The following is a 19,552-nucleotide window of genomic DNA, read 5'->3' as shown; positions in this document are numbered from 1 at the left end:
GCTCTAGTTTGATTTTAAAATTCCTTCCCAGAACATAGTTCTAGAAGTAAGTTATCAAGCCAAGGGGAGAAAGCTGCTTTTAATAGGTATGGAACTGTGAACATTTTTTCCTTCTGTTCCTAAGATAATATGTATATAGGTATATTAGTGTTTTCTTGAACTGCACTTTTCTTTTACATTAAAAGTTTGATTAACGAGAACTAGGGGAGAGTGCACTATTATGATTAATTGAATTTTGATTATCTGAGGGATAATCAGTAGAACTTTGTATTGCTCTGTTCTTTATTGTCAAAAATCTTCCTGATCTCTATCAATACCTTTTCCTGCTTTAATAAATACTTGTTTCCACTGCTTGTCTGTGCAAGAACCATATCTAAATTATATATCCCAGTCCCTCACACAAAGAAGATCAGACGTAAAATTAAGTACATGACAAATACTTTTTAAAGATTTTGTTGTTGAAAATAATTTAATCTTTCTTTCTTTGGGATTTGGCATGCAATATTCTGACTCCTTTCCCAACAAACTGAGCTTTTACCATTATGTTGTTTCAGGTACGTGTGTAAAAGTTTGGATCGGTTCAGTTTAGTTCAGTTCAGTCGCTCAGTCACGTCCGACTCTTTGCGACCCCATGAATCGCAGCACACCAGGCCTCCCTGTCTATCACCAACTCCTGGAGTTTACTCAGACTGATGTGCATGGAATTGGTGATGCCATCCAGCCATCTCATCCTCTGTCGTCCCCTTCTCCTCCTGCCCTCAGTCCCTCCCAGCATCAGAGTCTTTTCCAATGAGTCAACTCTTCGCGTGAGGTGGCCAAAGTACTGGAGTTTCAGCTTTAGCATCAGTCCTTCCAGTGAACACCCAGGACCGATCTCCTATAGAATGAACTGGTTGGATCTCCTAAGGGACTCTCAAGAGTCTTCTCCAACACCACAGTTCAAAAGCATCAATTCTTTGGTGCTCAGCTTTCTTCACAGTCCAACTCTCACATCCGTACATGACCACTGGAAAAACCATAGCCTTGAGTAGAGCCATAGACGGCCCCAAATAGCCAATAATATGGTACTGGCCCTAAAACAGACACTTAGATCCATGGAACAAAACAGAAGTCCAGAAATGAACCCACACTCATATGGTCAATTAATCTGTGACAAAGGAGATAAGAATATACAATGCAGAAAAGATAGTCTGTTCAATAAATGTTGTTGGGAAAACTTCTTTTCATGTAGAAGAATGAAACTGGAGCACTTTGTTGCACCATATTCAAAAATAAACTCAAAATGGGTTAGACTTGAATGTAAGATCTTAAATCATAAAACTCCTAGAAGAAAATATAGACAGTCACCTCATTTACTTTGGTCTTAGCAGTATTTTTTTGAATATGTCTCTTCAGCAACATAGATGGACCAGGAAGGTGTAGATGCTAAGTGAGATAAGTCAAACAGAGAAAATGCCAAATGATTTCACTTACATGTGGAATCTAAAAAACAAAACAAATAGACTCATAGATACAGAGAACAAACTGGTGGTTGCCAGAGGGAAGACAGGTCAGGGAAGACAGACCAAATAAGTGAAAAAGATTAAGAGATACAACTTGATTGGTTACAGATGATGTATAATTATGGTGATGATCACTCCATAATGTATAAAAATATCAAATCAGTATATTATGAACCTGAAACAAATATAGTATTATTAATTATAACTTAATTTAAGTAAATCAAGCAATAAAGAAATGTTATTTTTACATTGTAAATACAATTGCTATAATGGAATGTGTTTTTAATTAAAATTTTAAGAATACTATGCTTTGATAAGTTGATTTGCTTTAGTCAGGTATAAAATTTGAGAGCATAAGGCTCATACATCTATGGCTAAAGTATTTTTCTTCCCTTCCTTTCTCCCTGTCTAGTTACATATGCTTTTTAAAGTATGCTTTATAGTTACATTGTTTCTTTGTTTCTTGTTGTCAGTTGCTAGAGAGAAAGTTAATTCTCTGAAACATTTTTGGTTTATTTATAGATTGGTCAAAGAAAAAATGATGTATGAAAAAGAAGCAAAACAACAAGAAGAAAAGATTGAAAAAATGAAAGCCGAAGATGGTGAAAATTATGCTATTAAAAAACAGGTAAAATTATTATTTAAGATATAATTTTACCTTAAGACTTCAGTCTACAGTTCCTGTCTAATTTCATACTATCTTATAACTTTAAGTACCATCTTTGTGACCATTCATTTATTTACACAGCAGATATTTATTAAACCCCTGCTACTGGCCAAATGCTATTTTAGGCACTCTTTCAGATGTGGCATTAAAACAAGAAAACAAACAAACCCAGATTCCTGCTTACTTGGCATTCATTCTCGTGCCACTGTCTGTCTCTGAGCCCGATAGAAAACATTCCAGAAGCATGCATTCAGTGATCACCTCTTGCCATGTCCTATCCGTTTTGCGTTCAAGCTAAGAATCTTGGTCTTCCCTCAACCCAGCTCATCGCCTCCAAAGAAGAAGCTATTCTCGCTCTTGTTCCCCCACTCTCAATAAATGGTACCTCCACTTACTCAGATACCCAAACCAAAAGTTACAGGTCTCTTCTTGATCCCCAAGTCCTCTTTCTTTCTCCCTTGATTTCTTTCTCTTCTGCCACTATCCTAGTCCAGTCCACTATCATTTCTTGCCTGTACTACTGCAGAAGCCTCCTTGTTTATACTCTGTCTCTTGATAACCCTACATTCCTTTCATACTGCAGTAGCCAGGTTGATCTCTTTTGAATGTGTATCATATTACTTATTCCATTACCTAAAATCCAGTGTCTAATGAATTTAGAATAAAATCCAGATGACACTAGGTAAAAGGAGAATATACAAGAGCTTATATAGATAATATCTCATGACTTGTTTTTTCAAATCAGCTTTATGAACTCACAGTGGTTTTTATCATATAAATTTTGTTATATAGAATGGTAATAATGCATCCTTAGCTCAGTGGTTCAGACAGGAAAACATCTGTCTACAATGTGGGAGACCCGGGTTCGATCCCTGGGTCAGGAAGATCCTCTGGAGAAGGAAATGGCAATCCATTCAAGTACTATTGCCTGGAAAATCCCATGGACAGAGGAGCTTGGTAGACTACAGTCCATGGGGTCGCAAAGAGTCGGACACGACTGAGTGACTCCACTTCACTTAGCTCAGGCTTAATTAAGCAAAATTAATCCCTTAAAATGGACTTCTCTGTAGGTAGTTGCTTTCTGTGTTGCCAAAGGAATGCAGTGGCACCTGAAATGTCTTCTTTCTGCAGGCTGTCCAAAAAGAGAACTTTCTTATTTTCTTGACTTTCCGGGAGAGCCTGCCTTCCTTTGTGTGTGATACAATAAAGGACATTTTTATGAGGGAGGATTTGTAAACAGGTATGTGGGTATAGTATGTCCCCCAGTATGTTTTTTGTAAACTACTCTTCATAAGGATTTACATACATAATTTAACTTTTTGATTCTTAAAATTATGTTAAATGTGTTTTGATAGCTTCTTCCGTAATTATTCATATCCCCTTTGTACCTCTCTCACTACGGTACTCGATTGTTTCCCCACATCTAGTGAGGAGCATTGTAACATTGTGTATCACGTATTTCACCCAGGTTCTGCTTGGATCCCATCCAGCTTGTTTTCCCACTTGTATAGTTCAGTTTTTTTCCCGCTCAGTGCTTTTTGTCACCAACAGTCTATTTTAAAATAGTCCTATAGCTAGAACATGAGTTGTAAGTTACATGGAATGGGGAATGTGTTTCCTTTCTAAACGTTTCTGTGTGCTCAGTTGAGTCCAACTCTTTACGACTCTGTGGACCATAGCTCCTCCGTCCATGGAATTTTCCAGGCAAGCTTACTGGAGGGGTTGCCTTTTCCTACTCCAGGGGATCTTGCCAACCTAGGAATCAAACCTGCATCTCTTGCATCTTCTGCATTGGCAGGCGGATTCTGTACCACTGCACCACCTTTCTAAACACAATTCTACAAACAGTGCCACAGATTATCACAGAATCTGTTTTATTTAATTTTTAATATTTGTATATTATCTTTCAATAAAATTACTGCTTGATAGGTAAGAATTAACTCTATTGAATCCTGTGTTCTAATTGTCATTTGATGATATTAGCCACTTGCAATATCATTGATTGCATATGCAGATATAAAAGGGAAAAAGTGAGTGAAAGTTGCTCAGTCACGTCTGACTCTTTGCAACCCCATGGACAGTCCATGGAATTCTCCAGGCCAGAATACTGGAGTGGGTAGCCTTTCCCTTCCCCGGGGGATCTTCCCAACTCAGGGATCAAACCCAGGTCTCCCACATTGCAGGCAGATAGATTCTTTACCAGCTGAGCCACAAGGGAAGCCCAAGAGTACTGGAGTGGGTAGCCCATCCCTTCTCCAGCAGATCTTCCTGAGCCAGGAATTGAACCAGGGTCTCCTGCATTGCAGGCAGATTCTTTACCCGCTGAGCTCTCAGGGAAAATATTTGTTCAAAAACCCTTTCTACATTCAGCCATGTTAAGATTCTTTTGTCACAGTGGTCATGGTTTATAACATGATTTCCTAGATTCATAGTCAGCCTAGTACTTAAATTTAAGACTATCATCCCTTATCTAATTACAGAACAATAAACTTTTCGTGTTTGCTAGTCTCAACCTGCACAATATACAGCTGTCCAGTTTTGTTTCAGAGTCTCACTGAACTTTGTCTTCCTCTCACTCGGCCTACGTGCCTTTCTCGGTCCCTTTCCCTAGCGCCTGTGCGGTTTGTGCAGCCATTTGTTTTTCTCCATGCGAGGGGAGTTGCGCTGCCAGAAGCACTGCTCTGTCCCTACTTGCCTACTGCTTTAAGGCCAGTCGTTGCTTCTTGACATTTGCTGACGCCCCTCATAAGAAATAGCAAGAGAGCCAAATGCCAGATTTTGTGGGTTCTCTCCTGTTTTCCCTGTATTTCCTCCTTTTCTGAGCTAAATGCCGTCTGCAATCACTTCTCACTGTCTTGGCTTGACTCTCACTTGGTTCCATTTGCTCTGGCTTTCCTGAATCTTCTGAACCAGCCCTATTTTATAACATACACATACAGTGCTGTCCCTGTCAAACTTCTTACCTGAAATTGATTACCAAAATTGTTCTCTCCTGGAGTAGGCCTCATTTTGGTTCTTTTAAAGTAAACTAGGCAGAAGTTTCAGGGCCCTAGCAAGCCACAATACCAAAGAGTCATTCTGCTGTCCTTTGTTCTCTGCTAAAAAGTATAACACAATATTCAGAAGTTAACCGAATACTGATGTTAGCCTTCTTCTGCTTATGATACTCCTCTTTTCCTCCACCTTCCTCATCATACTTAATTTTTACATGAACATGAGTTTTCATTTTTTGAGATAAATGCCCAGGTAATTTCTGGGTTATGTTAGTACATTTTTTGCTTTAAAAGAAACTACCAAGATCTTTTCTGAGTGGCTGTATTCGTATCATTTTATGTTTCTGTCGGTCATCTTTGATGGTTTGACTTCTCCACATCCTTGCCAGCATTTGGTGTCATCACTATTGTTTTTTAAATTTTGTTTCTTTTTGGCTGTGCCAGGTCTTCATTGCTGCCCCAGACTCCCGCTAGCTGCAGTGAGCGGGGCTTCTCTCCCTTGGCGTGTGCAGGCGCTCACTGTGGTGGCTTCTCTTGAGTGGAGCACAGGGCTCTCGGCTTCTGCAGTTGCCGTGTGCAGATTCTAAAGCGCTGCACAGCAGGTGTGCTGCGTGGCCTTAATTGCCCCGTGGCATGCAAAACCCTCCTGGACCAGGGTCAAACCTGTCTCCCCTGCATTGGCAGGCGGACTCTCAACCACTGGACCACCAGGGCAGTCCTTGTGTTATCACTGGTGTTTTCACCATTTTAATTTTGACATTTACCCATCACATCTACGTGATTAGTGTATAGTGACAGCTGATTTTGCTTTTAATTTGAATTTCCCTAATGACTAATAGTATAGAACTTCTCATTTGCTTATTGCCCATCTGTATATTCTCTTCAGTGAAATGTCTATCCATGATTTCTGCTCATTTTCTAATTAGATATTTTGTTTCTTTCAGTTTTGAGGATTTTTAATATTTTCTAGATAAATGCCTTTGTTGGATATACAGTTTTCAGATATTTTCTTTTAGTCCTTATTTTGTCTTTTTACCCTCTTAATACAATCTTTTATTGACCAACAGTCTTTAACTTTGAGAACGTCTCCTTTACAGCTAATGTACCCTTTTGTGAATCATACTTTTGATGTCAAATCTAAGGCCTCTTTGGCTAGACTTTGGTCATGAAGATTTTCTTATTTTCTAAAAGTTGTGTGGTTTTATTTATCTCTTACATTCACGGCTTCAATTGAGTTTGAGTTAGTTTTTATTTAAGGTATACGTGTGTGTGTGCTTAGTCGCTCAGTCGTGCCCAACTCTTTGTGACTCCATGGAATGTAGTCCACCAGGCTCCTCTGTCCATGGGAATTTTGCAGACAAGAATACTGGGAGTAGACTGCCATGCCCTCCTTCATAGGATCTTCCCAACCCAGGGATCAGACCCAGGTCTCCAGCATTGCAGGCGGATTCTTTATGGTCTCAGCCACCAGGGAAGCCCATGTAAGGTGTGAGGTTTAGTTAAAGATTCATCTTTTTGCCTGAGTGCCCAGTTCCAGCAGCATTTGTTGAAAGGGTTATATCCTTCCTCCACGGAAATGCTTTTGTTCCTTTGTCAGAAACCAGGGGGACTTGTTTGTGTGGATCTATTTTCGGGTTCTCTTCTGGTCCATGAATCTGTGTCTAACTCTACCAGTACCACACCATCTTCACACTGGGAAGAGTGAGCCCTCTCACTTGCTTCTTTTTCTCTCAGAATTATTTCTCCTATTCTAATTTTTTTGCCTTTCCATAAAAATTTTAAAATAATGATCTCCATTAAACCTGGAGATCAACTTGGGGAGAATTAATGTCTTTACTATGTTGAATCTTCCAGTCAGTGAACATGGTAAGTCTCTCCAGTTAATTTAGGTCTCATTTCTTTCTTAGAATTGGGTTGGCCAAAAGGTTTATTTGGGTTTTTCCAAACGAACATTTTGGTCAACCCAATATTTTGTACTTTTCAGCATACAGATCCTATACATGTTTTGTTAGATTTAAACCTAAGTATTTCATTTTTTTTGAGGGTATTATAAATGGTATTGTTTTTAGTTTCACTTACCAATGCTATATTTGTTATTAGATATAAAAGTGCAGTCTTTTGTGTGTTGATCTTAAAACCTGCAACCTTGACTTTGCTGACTTCACGGATTAGTTCTGGGAGTTTTGGGTGGATTCCTTCTGACTTTCTACATAACAATCTTGTCATTTGCAAATAAGGACAGTTTCATTTGGGGCTTCCCAGGTAGCACCAGTGGTAAAAAACCTACCTGCCAATTCATGAGATGTAAGAGACGTGGGTTCAGTCCCTGGGTTGGGAAGATCCCCTGGAGGAGGAAATGGCAACCCACTCCAGTATTCTTGCTTGGAAAATCCCATGGACAGAGGAACTTGGTGGGCTACAGTCCATAGAATCACAAAGAGTTGGACACGACTGAGCGGCTAACACTACATATGGTTTCACTTCTTTTAAATCTGTATGTCTTTTATTTATTTTTCTTGCCTTGTTGCTCTGGCTGGAGCTTACAGTGCTATGTTTAATAGGAGAGTAAACGTACTTATCTTGTTCTCAGTCTTAAGGGGATAGCATTTAGTTTTTTACCATTATGTAAATGTTAACTATAGGGGTTTTGTACATGGTCTTTTTCAAGTTGAGAAAGTTCTTTGTTTATAGTTTTGTTCAGTATTTTTGTCATGAATAGGTATTGGGTTTTGTCAAATGCTTCTTCTGTGTCATTTGGTAAGAGCACATGAGTTTTCTTCTTTGGATTGTTGAAACTGTGAATTACATGGATTAATTTCTAAATATTGAACCAACCTTAATTGTGTTATATAATTCTCTTAATTCTTGGATTTAAATTGCTAGTATTTTATTGAGGATTTTTGCATCTAAGTTTATGGGAAATAATGGTCTGAAGCTTTTTTTATTAAGTTGGGAAGTGTTCCCTCTTTTTTCTTAAAAGATTTGTATAAAATTGGTGTTAAGTGTTTAAATATTTGAAAACATTGTTCAGTGAAAGCATCTAGGCTTAGAGAGCTCTTTTTCAAGAACTTTTTAATTAAAAATTTGACTTATTTAATAATTATAGAACTGTTCAGTTTATCTGTTGAGTTTTGGTGGTTTATAGTTTTCAAGGAACTGGTCCGTGTCTTCTAAGTGGTTGAATTTATGAGCATTATGAACATTACTGAGCATTATGAACATTTGTGAGCATTATAAAATTACTTTTAGCATTTTTTTTCTCATTTTGTTGTTTGTGAGATCTGTACTGACATTCTCTCTTTTGTTACTGATAGTGGCAATTTGTGCCTTTTTACTTAATATTTGTCAGTCTTAACTAGAAGTCTATACCACAAATAAAGCTTTGTTTCATTGCTTTTTTCCCCTCTGTTCTCTTTCTATTTTTCATTTTATTGATTTCTGTTCTTGTGTTTGTTATTTCCTTTCTTCTGCTTCTATAGGTTTATCTTGCTCTTCTTTTTCTAAGTTCCTGAAGTAAAAACTTAGCTGTTTAATTTGAGATCTTTCCTCTTTACGAATCTAAGCATTTAGTGCTCTAAATTTCCCTCTCAGCATTGCTTTATCTGAAAATCCCAGAAATTTTAATATGTTGTGTTTTCATTTATCTATGTATTTCTCTGTTTCCTTAGAGACTTCCTTGTTGTGACCCGTTAGTTATTTGGAAGTATGTTGTTTAATTTGTAAATGTTTACAGGTTGTCCTGCTGTCTTTCTGTTACCGTTTTCTAATTTTATTCCATTATAGTCAGACATGTACTGTTTTATGTCAGTACTTTTAAATTGGCTGAGGTGTTTGTTCATTTTGTGTTTGCTCCTTTTGGTCCAGGATGCAGTGGCACCCACTCCAGTCCTCTTGCCTGGAGAATCCCGTGGACGGAGGAGCCTGGTGGGCTGCAGTCCCTGGGGTCGTGAAGAGTCAGACACGACTGAGCAGCTTCACTTTCACTTTTCACTTTCATGCATTAGAGAAGGAAATGGCAACCCACTCCAGTGTTCTTGCCTGGAGAATCCCAGGGACGGGGGAGCCTGGTGGGCTGCCGTCTATGGGGTCGCACAGAGTTGGACACGACTGAAGCGACTTAGCAGCAGTAGCAGCATAGTGTACTATAGAAAATGTTTCATAGGTGCTTGAAAAGAATTTGTATTTTTGTTTCATAGGTGTAGCGTGTTCTATAAATGTCAATTATATCTTTTGATGGTGTTACTGGGTTCTTTTATATCTTTGCTATCTTTTTTTTTCTCTAGTACTTCTGTCATTTGCTAAAACTGGAGTATTGGAATCCTCAGCTGTATTTGTGGCTTTGTCTCTCCTTTTAGCTTTATTGTGTCTAGTTTCATGTGTTTTGAAGCTCTTTTTTAGTATATACACATTTAGGATCACTGTGTTTTCTTGATGGATTGATCATTTTATCATTATGTAGTATCCCTCTGTGTCCCTCATAATTTTTTACTCTTAAGTCTATTTTATCCAGTATGAATCCAATATGAATATAGTCACTCCTGTCTTTCTTTTTTTTAATGTTTGCATGGTATATCTTTTTTCTATTCTTTTTTTAACCTATCTCTTTCATTTGAAGTGAGTTTCTTGTAGACCTGTTTTTAGCTGGTAAATTTAGACCATTCATGTTTAAGTAATTATTGGTATGTCAGTGCTTAGAGCCCAGATTATTTTTGACTCATAGGATTCTTCTTTCATCCTTAACCATTCATCAATAACCACAAAACACAAGTCAAATGAACTTTTTCTTTCTGTCTGTCTGTGTGTCTGCTTCATGGCATGGTGACTGGGTCCTAAGAGAAGTGTTTCCCAAAGTGATCATTCCAAGAGATCCATGTAGAAGCTACAGGGCTTCTTAAGATGCAGCTTCAGGTCTTCAGTTTCAGAATGCCCCTTCTGCCACATCCTGTTGGTTTCATAGTGCCAGACCAAATTCACTGTGGGAGGTGCCTGCTCATGGGCAGGAAAACAAGGAGGTGACGCCATGGGCTCTGTCTCGGCTGCTGACTGCCGGCGCTGCGAACGCACACGCTGGAGCTGAAATCGGGCTGTAACTCACAGCCGGTTAACCAGCTGATCACACTCAGAGTCGGCTTTATTGTTTGTAAATTGAGGACACTAGACTGGATGACATCCCAGATGTGGTTATGTCCTTTCTAACTCTGTTTCTGTTTCTTAGATATCTTTTTCCCCAGTTTTATTGAGGTAAAATTAAAATGTATATACTTAAGGTGGGTAGCTTGATGGTTTGATGTACATTTACCTTTTAAAATATCTACCATATTCACGCTACTTAACATATCCATCACCTCACATAGTTACTGTTTTTTTTCTTCATCAAATAGGTTTCTTAACTTGTTTATTATCACATTACCATTTTAGCACCATATGAAAGAAGAGACTTAACCATTGTTCCAGTAATCTCTGAACTACTCTTAGAGCTCAATTTGACAAACTAATACAGTTACCATTGGTTCCAGAAGCAGCCAGTATCTTAACATTAGACTGTCTATAGATTATTATAGGTATAGCCAGCCCTGCATAAATGATCTGGATCATTAAAGGAGCTAGAAACCACTGGCTAGGTTATTTCACACACTCTTCTCTTTGAAAAATTAAAGATCTGCTAATAGGTTTTTCCTTTCCAATGTATGTATGTTTGATTATGACAGAAACTGATAATATTTTAGTTCAGTGGTTTATTCACTGTTACAATGAGTCTTGCTAAGCTTCCCCCAGGATCCTTAGTTAAACTCAGTCTTGTCATATCAGCACTAAAATAAACTGACAGTTTATCCAGATATCTTAAACAGAGGCACCATTCATTTGACTACTTCCAAAAAGAACACTTTGAATGGTAATACTTTTTTCATTTATTCACGTGTTTTGAGGGGTGTTTTTACTGTATTGTCATACCTTATATACTGTCTTTTTAAATTATTCCTGACAATTGTAATTCACTGTTGAAATTATATGAAGTATATGATTTGTGGCCTTGATAAAGATGTGGTTTATGGATCCCAAACCATAGTTATCACTGTACTGTGTGAAGTACAGTGAAGCAGTGTTAAGTGTTTATTTTCATGTTTATTCTCCCATATGGATTGGAGGATGAGGCCTTCTCTTTTTCATATTTATATCCCCTGTACCTGACATCCTGCAACTATATAGTAAGCTTATTGTATGAAATGAGGCTGATATATGGGAGAGACTGAGCTTTGGCCCTTCTTAAGTCAAAATCCTATTTGATTAACTGAGGGATATAGAACAGTAATGAATAGAAGGTACTTTGGACAGCATTGTTTAAAGTTCATTTCAGTAACAACACTAAAGCTTGCCAAATAAATTTTATAAGTATACATTTTGGCTTATCATGTGTTTGACCCAATTCTTTATATTTGTTTCATCTTATTTAATTCCTATAAACTAGGGGGGTCCATAGGAGAGAAAATATGAATTCCTTACCCAATTAAATGTCCTGTCACTGACTTTTCACATGTATTCAAACTAACCAGACACACAAAAATAAATTGTTAGTGGCTCAGTCGTGTCCAACTCTTTGCAACCCTATGGACCAGACTCCTCTGTTCATGGAATTCTCCAGGCAAGATACTGGAGTAGGTTGCCATTTCCTTCTCCAGGGGGTCTTCCCAACTTAGGGTCGCATCCAGGTCCCCCGTATTGTAGACAGATTATTTACAGTCTGAGCCACCAGGGAAGTCCTCAAAAATAGATTAATGGCAATGATTGAATTGCCATGGTATGGTGTGAATAGCTATAAAATAAAGTCATGATCCTGTGTTTGGAATTTTCAACATGTGCCTTATTAGCAAAAGAATTACAAGTTCAGCAAGAGATTTCACCTAAGAAAAGAGATGTGGATAGAGAGCATTGTTGTATATTATAATTTTAATTTTTATTTATATTGTGAACAATGATAAAACTTTTGGGAAAAGGAAGAAGGCAGTGGGATTCATTAAAGTTGCTATTAGAGTATAATAGGATTATGGTTACCATTAAATTATGTCATTTGTTTTTAATGTGAGATAATAAAGCTTCTAGGTTAAAGATCAAGATTTTGTAGCCATTTAACCAAAGGTATTTGACCAAACATTACTCTTTGGAAATAAATGTTTCATTGATCTCTGTGTCTCTTTCTAAGACTAGTTTAAGGAGATAAAGCTTCATATTTCCTTGGGAAAAAGACTTATTTGAGGTCCAACATCTGATACTAATATATTTACCCTCTTACTGATTGGGTTTCCCATTCATCCATTTGATTTTTTTTCTTCTTTTTATGATTTGATATATTATAGTCCAGCTTCAAATGGTGAATTTTTAAGTCAAGAAATATCCTCCAAAATAAAGATTCCTGTGTTTAATTCTGTAGTGTCTGTCTTTGGGAGAAGTAGAAGTTCAGATTCAGAGGGGTGCCTGGTTGGTAATTTGGATCAAACTGCATGGGGAGAATAATCTCTCCCCTAAAATGAAGCACAGGGATAAGTAATAACTTTTTATGCATGATAAGCATCAGAAATATGAACCTGCTGGTCTTTGCTTTTCATTTTTCCTCACCTCTGTCTTTCAGTTAGAACCTCCTGCAGTGTGCACACGATGTGATCAATAACTCAATAACTTTTTTCATGCAGTAATTATCTCCATGTGATATTATCTGAGCACTGTTTTTCTTTATTACTCAAAAGATGCAGGAGATATTTATATAACCAGCTGATCCCATTTTGGATAACGGTGCTTTGTGACAGCAGGAGAAACAGTTTATTTTAAATAACCTTTTTAAATAAATGCTCTATGAAAAGCTTTCAGAGTTAATTTTTACTTAGCGTGAGAAGGTGATTACCGAAAAGGTTTAGATCGAAAACTTGTACTTTGTATATTTTACAGTTTGATAGTCATTCTTGATAGTCATTCTTTTTTAAACACAATTAAAATTAAAATATTGAACCATTTAACATAACCATAATTTTTTTCTGATTTCTCTAAATCATTTTGTATATTTTCAGAGGTGTGAGCTAAATGTGTAAGTTCTGCCATCTCTGCGTGTCTCATAGGTTGTTTCGTTACAGGCCGAGATCCTGCAGGAGTCCCGGATGATGATTCCAGACTGCCAGCGCAGGTTGGAAGCGGCACACACTGATCTTCTGCAGTTATTAGTAAGTAGTACTTCTCTGTCTTATGTTTCAATGTTTTTTCAGTCTAATACATCAAAGGCCAAAATTTTAACTCTTTGACACTGAAAACTAGTTGGTGACATTTTGTTTACTTGCTCAGTGTATTTTTAAATAATTAATGGAGTTTAAGTCGTGTTTAAGTTATGCTTTCAGTAAAAGTACTGTGTCAGCATATTCACTGTATTCATTTAAACTGAGTTGAAATATATTTGAGTTATCATGGTATTCATAGTACTAATATTGTCCAGCAGTATCTTGAATGATTCGATTTTCACACATAAAGATCTTTTTTAATACATTAAATGTAAGTATTCTGTTTGATGTTTTAAAAGATCCAGATGTTTCAAATGAATTTAGGCTGTTTTACAAAGGATTTGGAATTCTTCCCAATTCAAACCTAAAACGATTTGAGAGAGGAAAGAAAACCCTGTATGGTAATATATAGGCAGTCCTTTCATATTAACTTGGAGCTGGTAACACTCTTTATCATACTTGCTAGTATAAATGTCTTGTGATATAGTAGCAGAATCATTTTAAAAAGGGATTCTAAGAAAAATGAGAAGTTCTTTTTTATATTTTTTAAAAAAGATAAAAGCAGAATACTGTATACAAGCCAGTTATTATTGCTATTTGATGATAGTTTGATTTCTGTCATTTCCTTTATTAACCTTTAGTTTCTAGTTCTTGAGCTAATATTAATTACCAGCTACATAGCTGTCTCCTGTTCATAGTTGTTTCCTATACGTCAAACATAGTGAGGCTTTTTCAGGTTGATCATATGTATATATTCTTGGAAAGAGAATGAGATTTGTTTTCCCACCAAAATAATATCAGGACTAAGTCTGTAGAAAAAACAAAACAGAGAAATACTCACATTTTACTTTACTTTTGAAACAGAACTCATATTTATCTGTAGAAACCTTTTAAAAGCAGGATAACTCTCTTCAAAGCCAAAATGAAGCTAAATTTTTAAAATAAAAGAGGTGAAATAATGAAAGCTGGAAATAATTACTCTATTAAAATATTACCCGGAACAGAAGCATCATTTGTATCTCCTGACAATTGAAATGCTTTTTTCTCTCATGAATGTAGTAACCAAGAAAGTAATAAAAACTGCTTAAAAAATTGTATTGTCTTTGGATGATATATTTGTGTGTGAGCATATATTCAGCAATGTCTGTACCCTCGAAGGGCTTATATGTTCTAACAGAGAACAAAGGTGTGTTCAAGTGTAATAGAGAAGTTTAAGAAATTCTTACCTGTAGTCTGAATTAAGCAAATCCTCAGTCATTTTTCCTTTAAAATTTCATATTAAATACACGTACACACACTTTATCTCCTCTTCCCTCTAGCTGTTTGTATATATTCATCCTTTATTGCGTGACCTGAATTGCTGACCATAGCTTTGTTTACTAAAAAATCAAACAAAATTTGCTATACTCTATGCTCATTAACTTACATTATTTCATTTATCTGTTACAATTAAATAATGGTTTTGTGTATGATATACCAAGGAAGAACTCGGTCTTTACATGTCAGAAACTGAAAGCTGTTGTTTCCATGTAGTAGGGTATATAATACTCATCAATAAGAAGACAGTTCACTTTTCTGATTCAAAGACTGTACTTAACTCTAGTGTGACACCTGTAGCCTTCTTTGTCATTGTGAGTAGCTGTAGGATTATTTCGGTCTGAGTGTCATCATGTATGTAATGCATTAGTAAATAATTTTTTTACTATTAGTGCATTAATAATAACCCCATTTTATTGTGTTAATAAAGTGAGATACAATGTTTTAATTTTTTTCTGAGGTTTTAATTACTTACTGTAAGTGGCTTTAGATGACCATGTTTTTTGCTTATTATATAAGAATATACAATATTGTATATTATGTATAACAATATATAAAAAATATATATTGTTTTAATTTTTGAGCTGCTTATCTTGATAGTTTGTAATATCTGAGTAATTAGTACTGAAGTTCAAGAAGAATAAACCTAATTTTTATTACATTTAATTTCAGGAGAGTGAAAAAGACTTGGAAGAAGCTGAGGAATATAAGGAGGCACGTTTAGTACTGGATTCAGTGAAGTTAGAAGCCTGAATTTTTCTGTACAGGGTATTTTTTGCAATCCTAGGATCCATTCCACAATTCATTATTTTTGACCACTGCTATGTGTTCAAGTAGTATGAAAATGTGATTCTTTTTATGCAGTGCATATATTTTTCTTTGCCTAATTTAATGTGTCAAATAAATGAGTTCATCTAATAAAATTGCTTCTTTCATACTTTACAGAGTATTTTAATTAACCTTTTAGCATTAAGTCATAGCCATTTTTGACAGAGAATTAAAATCTGTTAGGTTCTATTTAAAGTCTAGATGTTTTGCTGCTTAAGCGTGAATTAAATTAAAAACAAGGTGATTTTTTCTTTTAAGATAAATATCCAAATTTTGAGTATTTTATTCTGAGTAGCATACAACTCCCAGATAAGAAAGTAACAACGCGGGACTTCCCTGGCAGTCCAGTGGTTCAGACTCCATGCTTCCAAGGCAACGGGTGAGGGTTTGGTTCACGTTGGGGAACTAAGGCCATCCCCCATGCCCCGTGGCACGGCCAGAAGACTAAAAAAAGGAAAAGTAAGGACTTCTCTATGGATGCAGCCTTACATATTTATTTCTTCACAGTGAAAGTCCAGCATTTCCATTACTATGAACTAATAGGAAACACTTAAATCTTTTCCCAGAAAAATGTATACAGAAAACATCAACCATTTAAATCTTTAAGAATAAAATGTTTATGAATAATAAAGAATTGAATTGTGTTTTAAAGGAATAATAAATGTTGCCAGTACTGGGAAATAAATAAATAAATGTTGTACCATGCTGGGAAATGTTAAATGGAAAGGGAACCTCTGATTTATAGCTTTTGCTCTTTTCTGTAGTGTAAATACTCCCACTGTGACCAATTTCAAGTGACTAATGTGACATCACCGAACAGAATTGGGAAGGTTCAAGCTCAGCTACAGCATGCACTGGTCCAGCCAAACCTGAATTATCTTGATTGACTAGAAAAGGGTATTGTTGCATCACAAAGCTTTTTCCTAGTACTATTGTAAACCTATAACTTAATCTTTTGAGCTTATTTTTTAAAAATATATGATACTTGTTTTATTATATTTCTAGAAAATATGTATGGGCCTTATGTCACCAACCTAACATGAACCATGATCTAATGAACCAAAATAGGAATACATTTATACTTTAAAACTCATAATTGAAAAAAAAGAAAATGAATTTTTGCTGCTATAAAATACATACTTATAATATGGTTGATCAGATTTTGGAAGTTGCAGATGATAACTAGAAACTAACATTTATTGAATCTGAAAAAGATCAGAGAAGAGAAAAATAATACTATTCTTTAATATTATTTCTAAAGCCTGCTCTGTTTAAAAGCATAGAATGTATCATTTATAAAATAAAACTTTCACTCATTTAGAAAATTACTTCATCAGAGAATAGCATATATCTGAAGCATTTCTAAATTGAAATGTCATCATTTTAAAACATATTACATGCCATTTTAAAGTATTTGAGGTAGAAGAGGGGAAGGGTGAGGAAATAAAAACTGTAATTACAATGTAAAATTTTATACTAAGATTCAGTATTAGAGATTTAAGGATCAGGAGAATTGAACTCCTTAGATTATCTTGTGGTTTGGTGTTAAGAACAGGTGGAAGCTTTTTGGTTTCAGGCTTGTGTTTTTGCTTTTAGCATATTGAGTTTTTAAATTCATTAAAACATTCTGAGAATTGTTGACATGGTCCAGTTGTTCTTGTGGCCAAGAGGCACATTAAGAGCAGTTATAATCGATTAAGCATTAACTTGTTTTTAAGCTTTTATTTAAAATCTTCTATTTGTGTAACAATAAGTAGAAATTTCCTAAACTAAGACCTCTAATTAACATAGCAGCTGCTCAATAAACATTTGTAGAAAAAGTGAAAAGCAAGAACATGTCTAACATCGGGTCTCCTGCATTGCTAACAGATCTTTTACCACCTGAGCCACAGAGGAAGCCTGTCCAACATGTAGAATGAGACAGAGAATGCTCTGGAGGATTATATCTCATCATAGACAAAACACATTAATAGAATGCTTTTCTATTGTTTTGACCACAAAGCACAATAAGAAACACATTATTTTATATAGATGCATAAACAATGTATAGCTATATAAACTTCTTTGGTATATATCTTTTTCAGTTTCTTAGATCTCAAAGCAGTTGTCTCAGTGAATGTGTGCTACCGATTTACACGGTGCAGGCATGAAGTGTCACGGTAATATGTAATCACTTAACGTTTGTTAAATGCCCTTGTCCTTGCACAGACCAGTACAGTGGCATCCATAGATTAGACAGGCAAAACGAAGACAAGGGGCAAAATCAAGTAAGTAAACCTAATGTTTCCATGTTTTTCTATACAACAAAGGGCACGTCATTTCTAAGTAAATAAGAATGTACACGCTGCTGCTACTGCTGCTAAGTCACTTCAGTCGTGTCCGACTCTGTGCAACTCAACCCCATAGACGGCAGCCCACCAGGCTCCCCCGTCCCTGGGATTCTCCAGGCAAGAACACTGGAGTGGGTTGCCATTTCCTTCTCCAATGCATGAAAGTGAAAAGTGAAAGTGAAGTCGCTCAGTCGTGCCCCGACTCTTAGTGACTCCATGGACTGCAGCCTACCAGGCTCCTCTGTCCATGGGATTTTCCAGGCAAGAGTACTGGAGTGGGGTGCCATTGCCTTCTCCGAAGAATGTATGTAGGATAAATAAATAGACATATAACATGCAAAATGAGTAAAGTGACCAAATCCAGGCTGGTTTTAACGCCATTGAGAATATTCCCAATTTTCACTTGGACGTTCTTGGCTATCTCTCAAAGTCCTGGACAGGAACTTCCTGTCTGGGCTTTTGGGACATATACGTTTTGGATAAGTACTAACATGTCAAGAACTAGGTTGTCCTCCACTTATCCTATTTTGTACTTTCTGGATAAGTCATGTAAACAGATCCTTCGGAAGGAATGGAACTTGTGGGGAGGATTTTTTTAACTGCTAAGATAAGCACGTGTTTATGAGTAATGAAACCTGGCTAAAGTAATGTTGGTTTCACTTCTCTTGAATCTCTGGTGAGGGACGGTCAAAGCCTAATGTTTAAAAATTGTGTCTATGCCTCTACCTGTGCACTGAATCACTTCCAAATTGAGCAGTCAAACCTGGTTAATCTAAATTACTTTGCAAACTTCATTACATTACTTGGCTTTTAAAAAATCCTATCAAATTTAATAAGGACATATCTAACAGCTGGTTATCACTTAAATCTTATTATTTGGTCATTTACATAAACCAAGGACAGATGAATACTTTCTTTGATGGTGAGTTAGGGCCTTTAGATATCAGTGTAAACTTGATAGTGTGTGAACAAGAGCTGTGACGTAAGTATTTGGCATTAAAGGGTTAATCAGGTAATTTAGTCCTTGAGACTCTTTTGAGTGCTTTAGCTGGAAAGAAATTGAATGGTTTAGAAATGGTGCACTATGAAACAAGTATTAGTGTACTTGAAATTTTCAAGAGTGCTTCATAAAAATCTACACTGCACTCCACTGTTGGTTCTTACTGCTCTTATGAGAGGTATTTGTTCACGTATTAGACTGTTGCACAGAAAGGTACAATTAATTTATTATGTTTCAGTGGATCTACACCTTTCTTACATTTTTTGTGCTTTCTTTTGGCAGCTGGATAGTTGACAAGGTGATTTCCAAGTCTTGAGGGCAATATGTGTCACCAAAGGCTAATATTTTTAATATTTTGGATGCACCATGTGACATGTGGGAGCTTACTTCCCCAGCCAGGAATTGATCCCATACCCCCTGCATTGGAAGCAAGGAGTCTTAACCACTGGACCAGCAGAGAAATCCCAAAAGGTTAATATTTTTAAAACACAAAAAGACTTTTCAAATTAATAAGAAAAAATTTGTAGTGTAAAAGATAAAGGATGAAAACAGTTCATAAAATAATAAACACGAATAGGTTTTTTTTTTTAATGTTTCACTTCAGTAGTAGTCAAGTTCAAGTTTTAAATACAATGAAGCGGAAATTTTACAGATGAG

At 36.2% G+C, this 19,552-nt stretch overlaps 1 protein-coding gene across 2 annotated transcripts in view; it reads left to right on the top strand.

Annotated features, from left to right (window-relative positions):
- The window catches only part of TBCA (tubulin folding cofactor A), an 81,161-nt gene extending 65,482 nt beyond the window's left edge, over positions 1–15,679 (top strand). Inside the window, exons 2-5 of one of the 2 annotated variants that reach the window (XM_070796865.1) lie at positions 2,025–2,130; positions 9,027–9,086; positions 13,283–13,369; positions 15,410–15,679. In XM_070796865.1, the coding sequence (XP_070652966.1) occupies positions 2,025–2,130; positions 9,027–9,086; positions 13,283–13,369; positions 15,410–15,490 (334 nt within the window). In that variant the 3' untranslated portion in view covers positions 15,491–15,679. The remainder of the gene's footprint in view (positions 1–2,024; positions 2,131–9,026; positions 9,087–13,282; positions 13,370–15,409) is intronic. The other variant, XM_019968084.2, reaches the window with a different exon arrangement.
- Positions 15,680–19,552: the final 3,873 nt, after the last annotated feature.

Source organism: Bos indicus, chromosome 10 (assembly GCF_029378745.1).
Source record: "Bos indicus isolate NIAB-ARS_2022 breed Sahiwal x Tharparkar chromosome 10, NIAB-ARS_B.indTharparkar_mat_pri_1.0, whole genome shotgun sequence".
Lineage (NCBI taxonomy): Eukaryota > Metazoa > Chordata > Mammalia > Artiodactyla > Bovidae > Bos > Bos indicus.
Note: the sequence above shows the minus strand (reverse complement) of the source record. Positions and strands in the feature narration are given on the sequence as shown.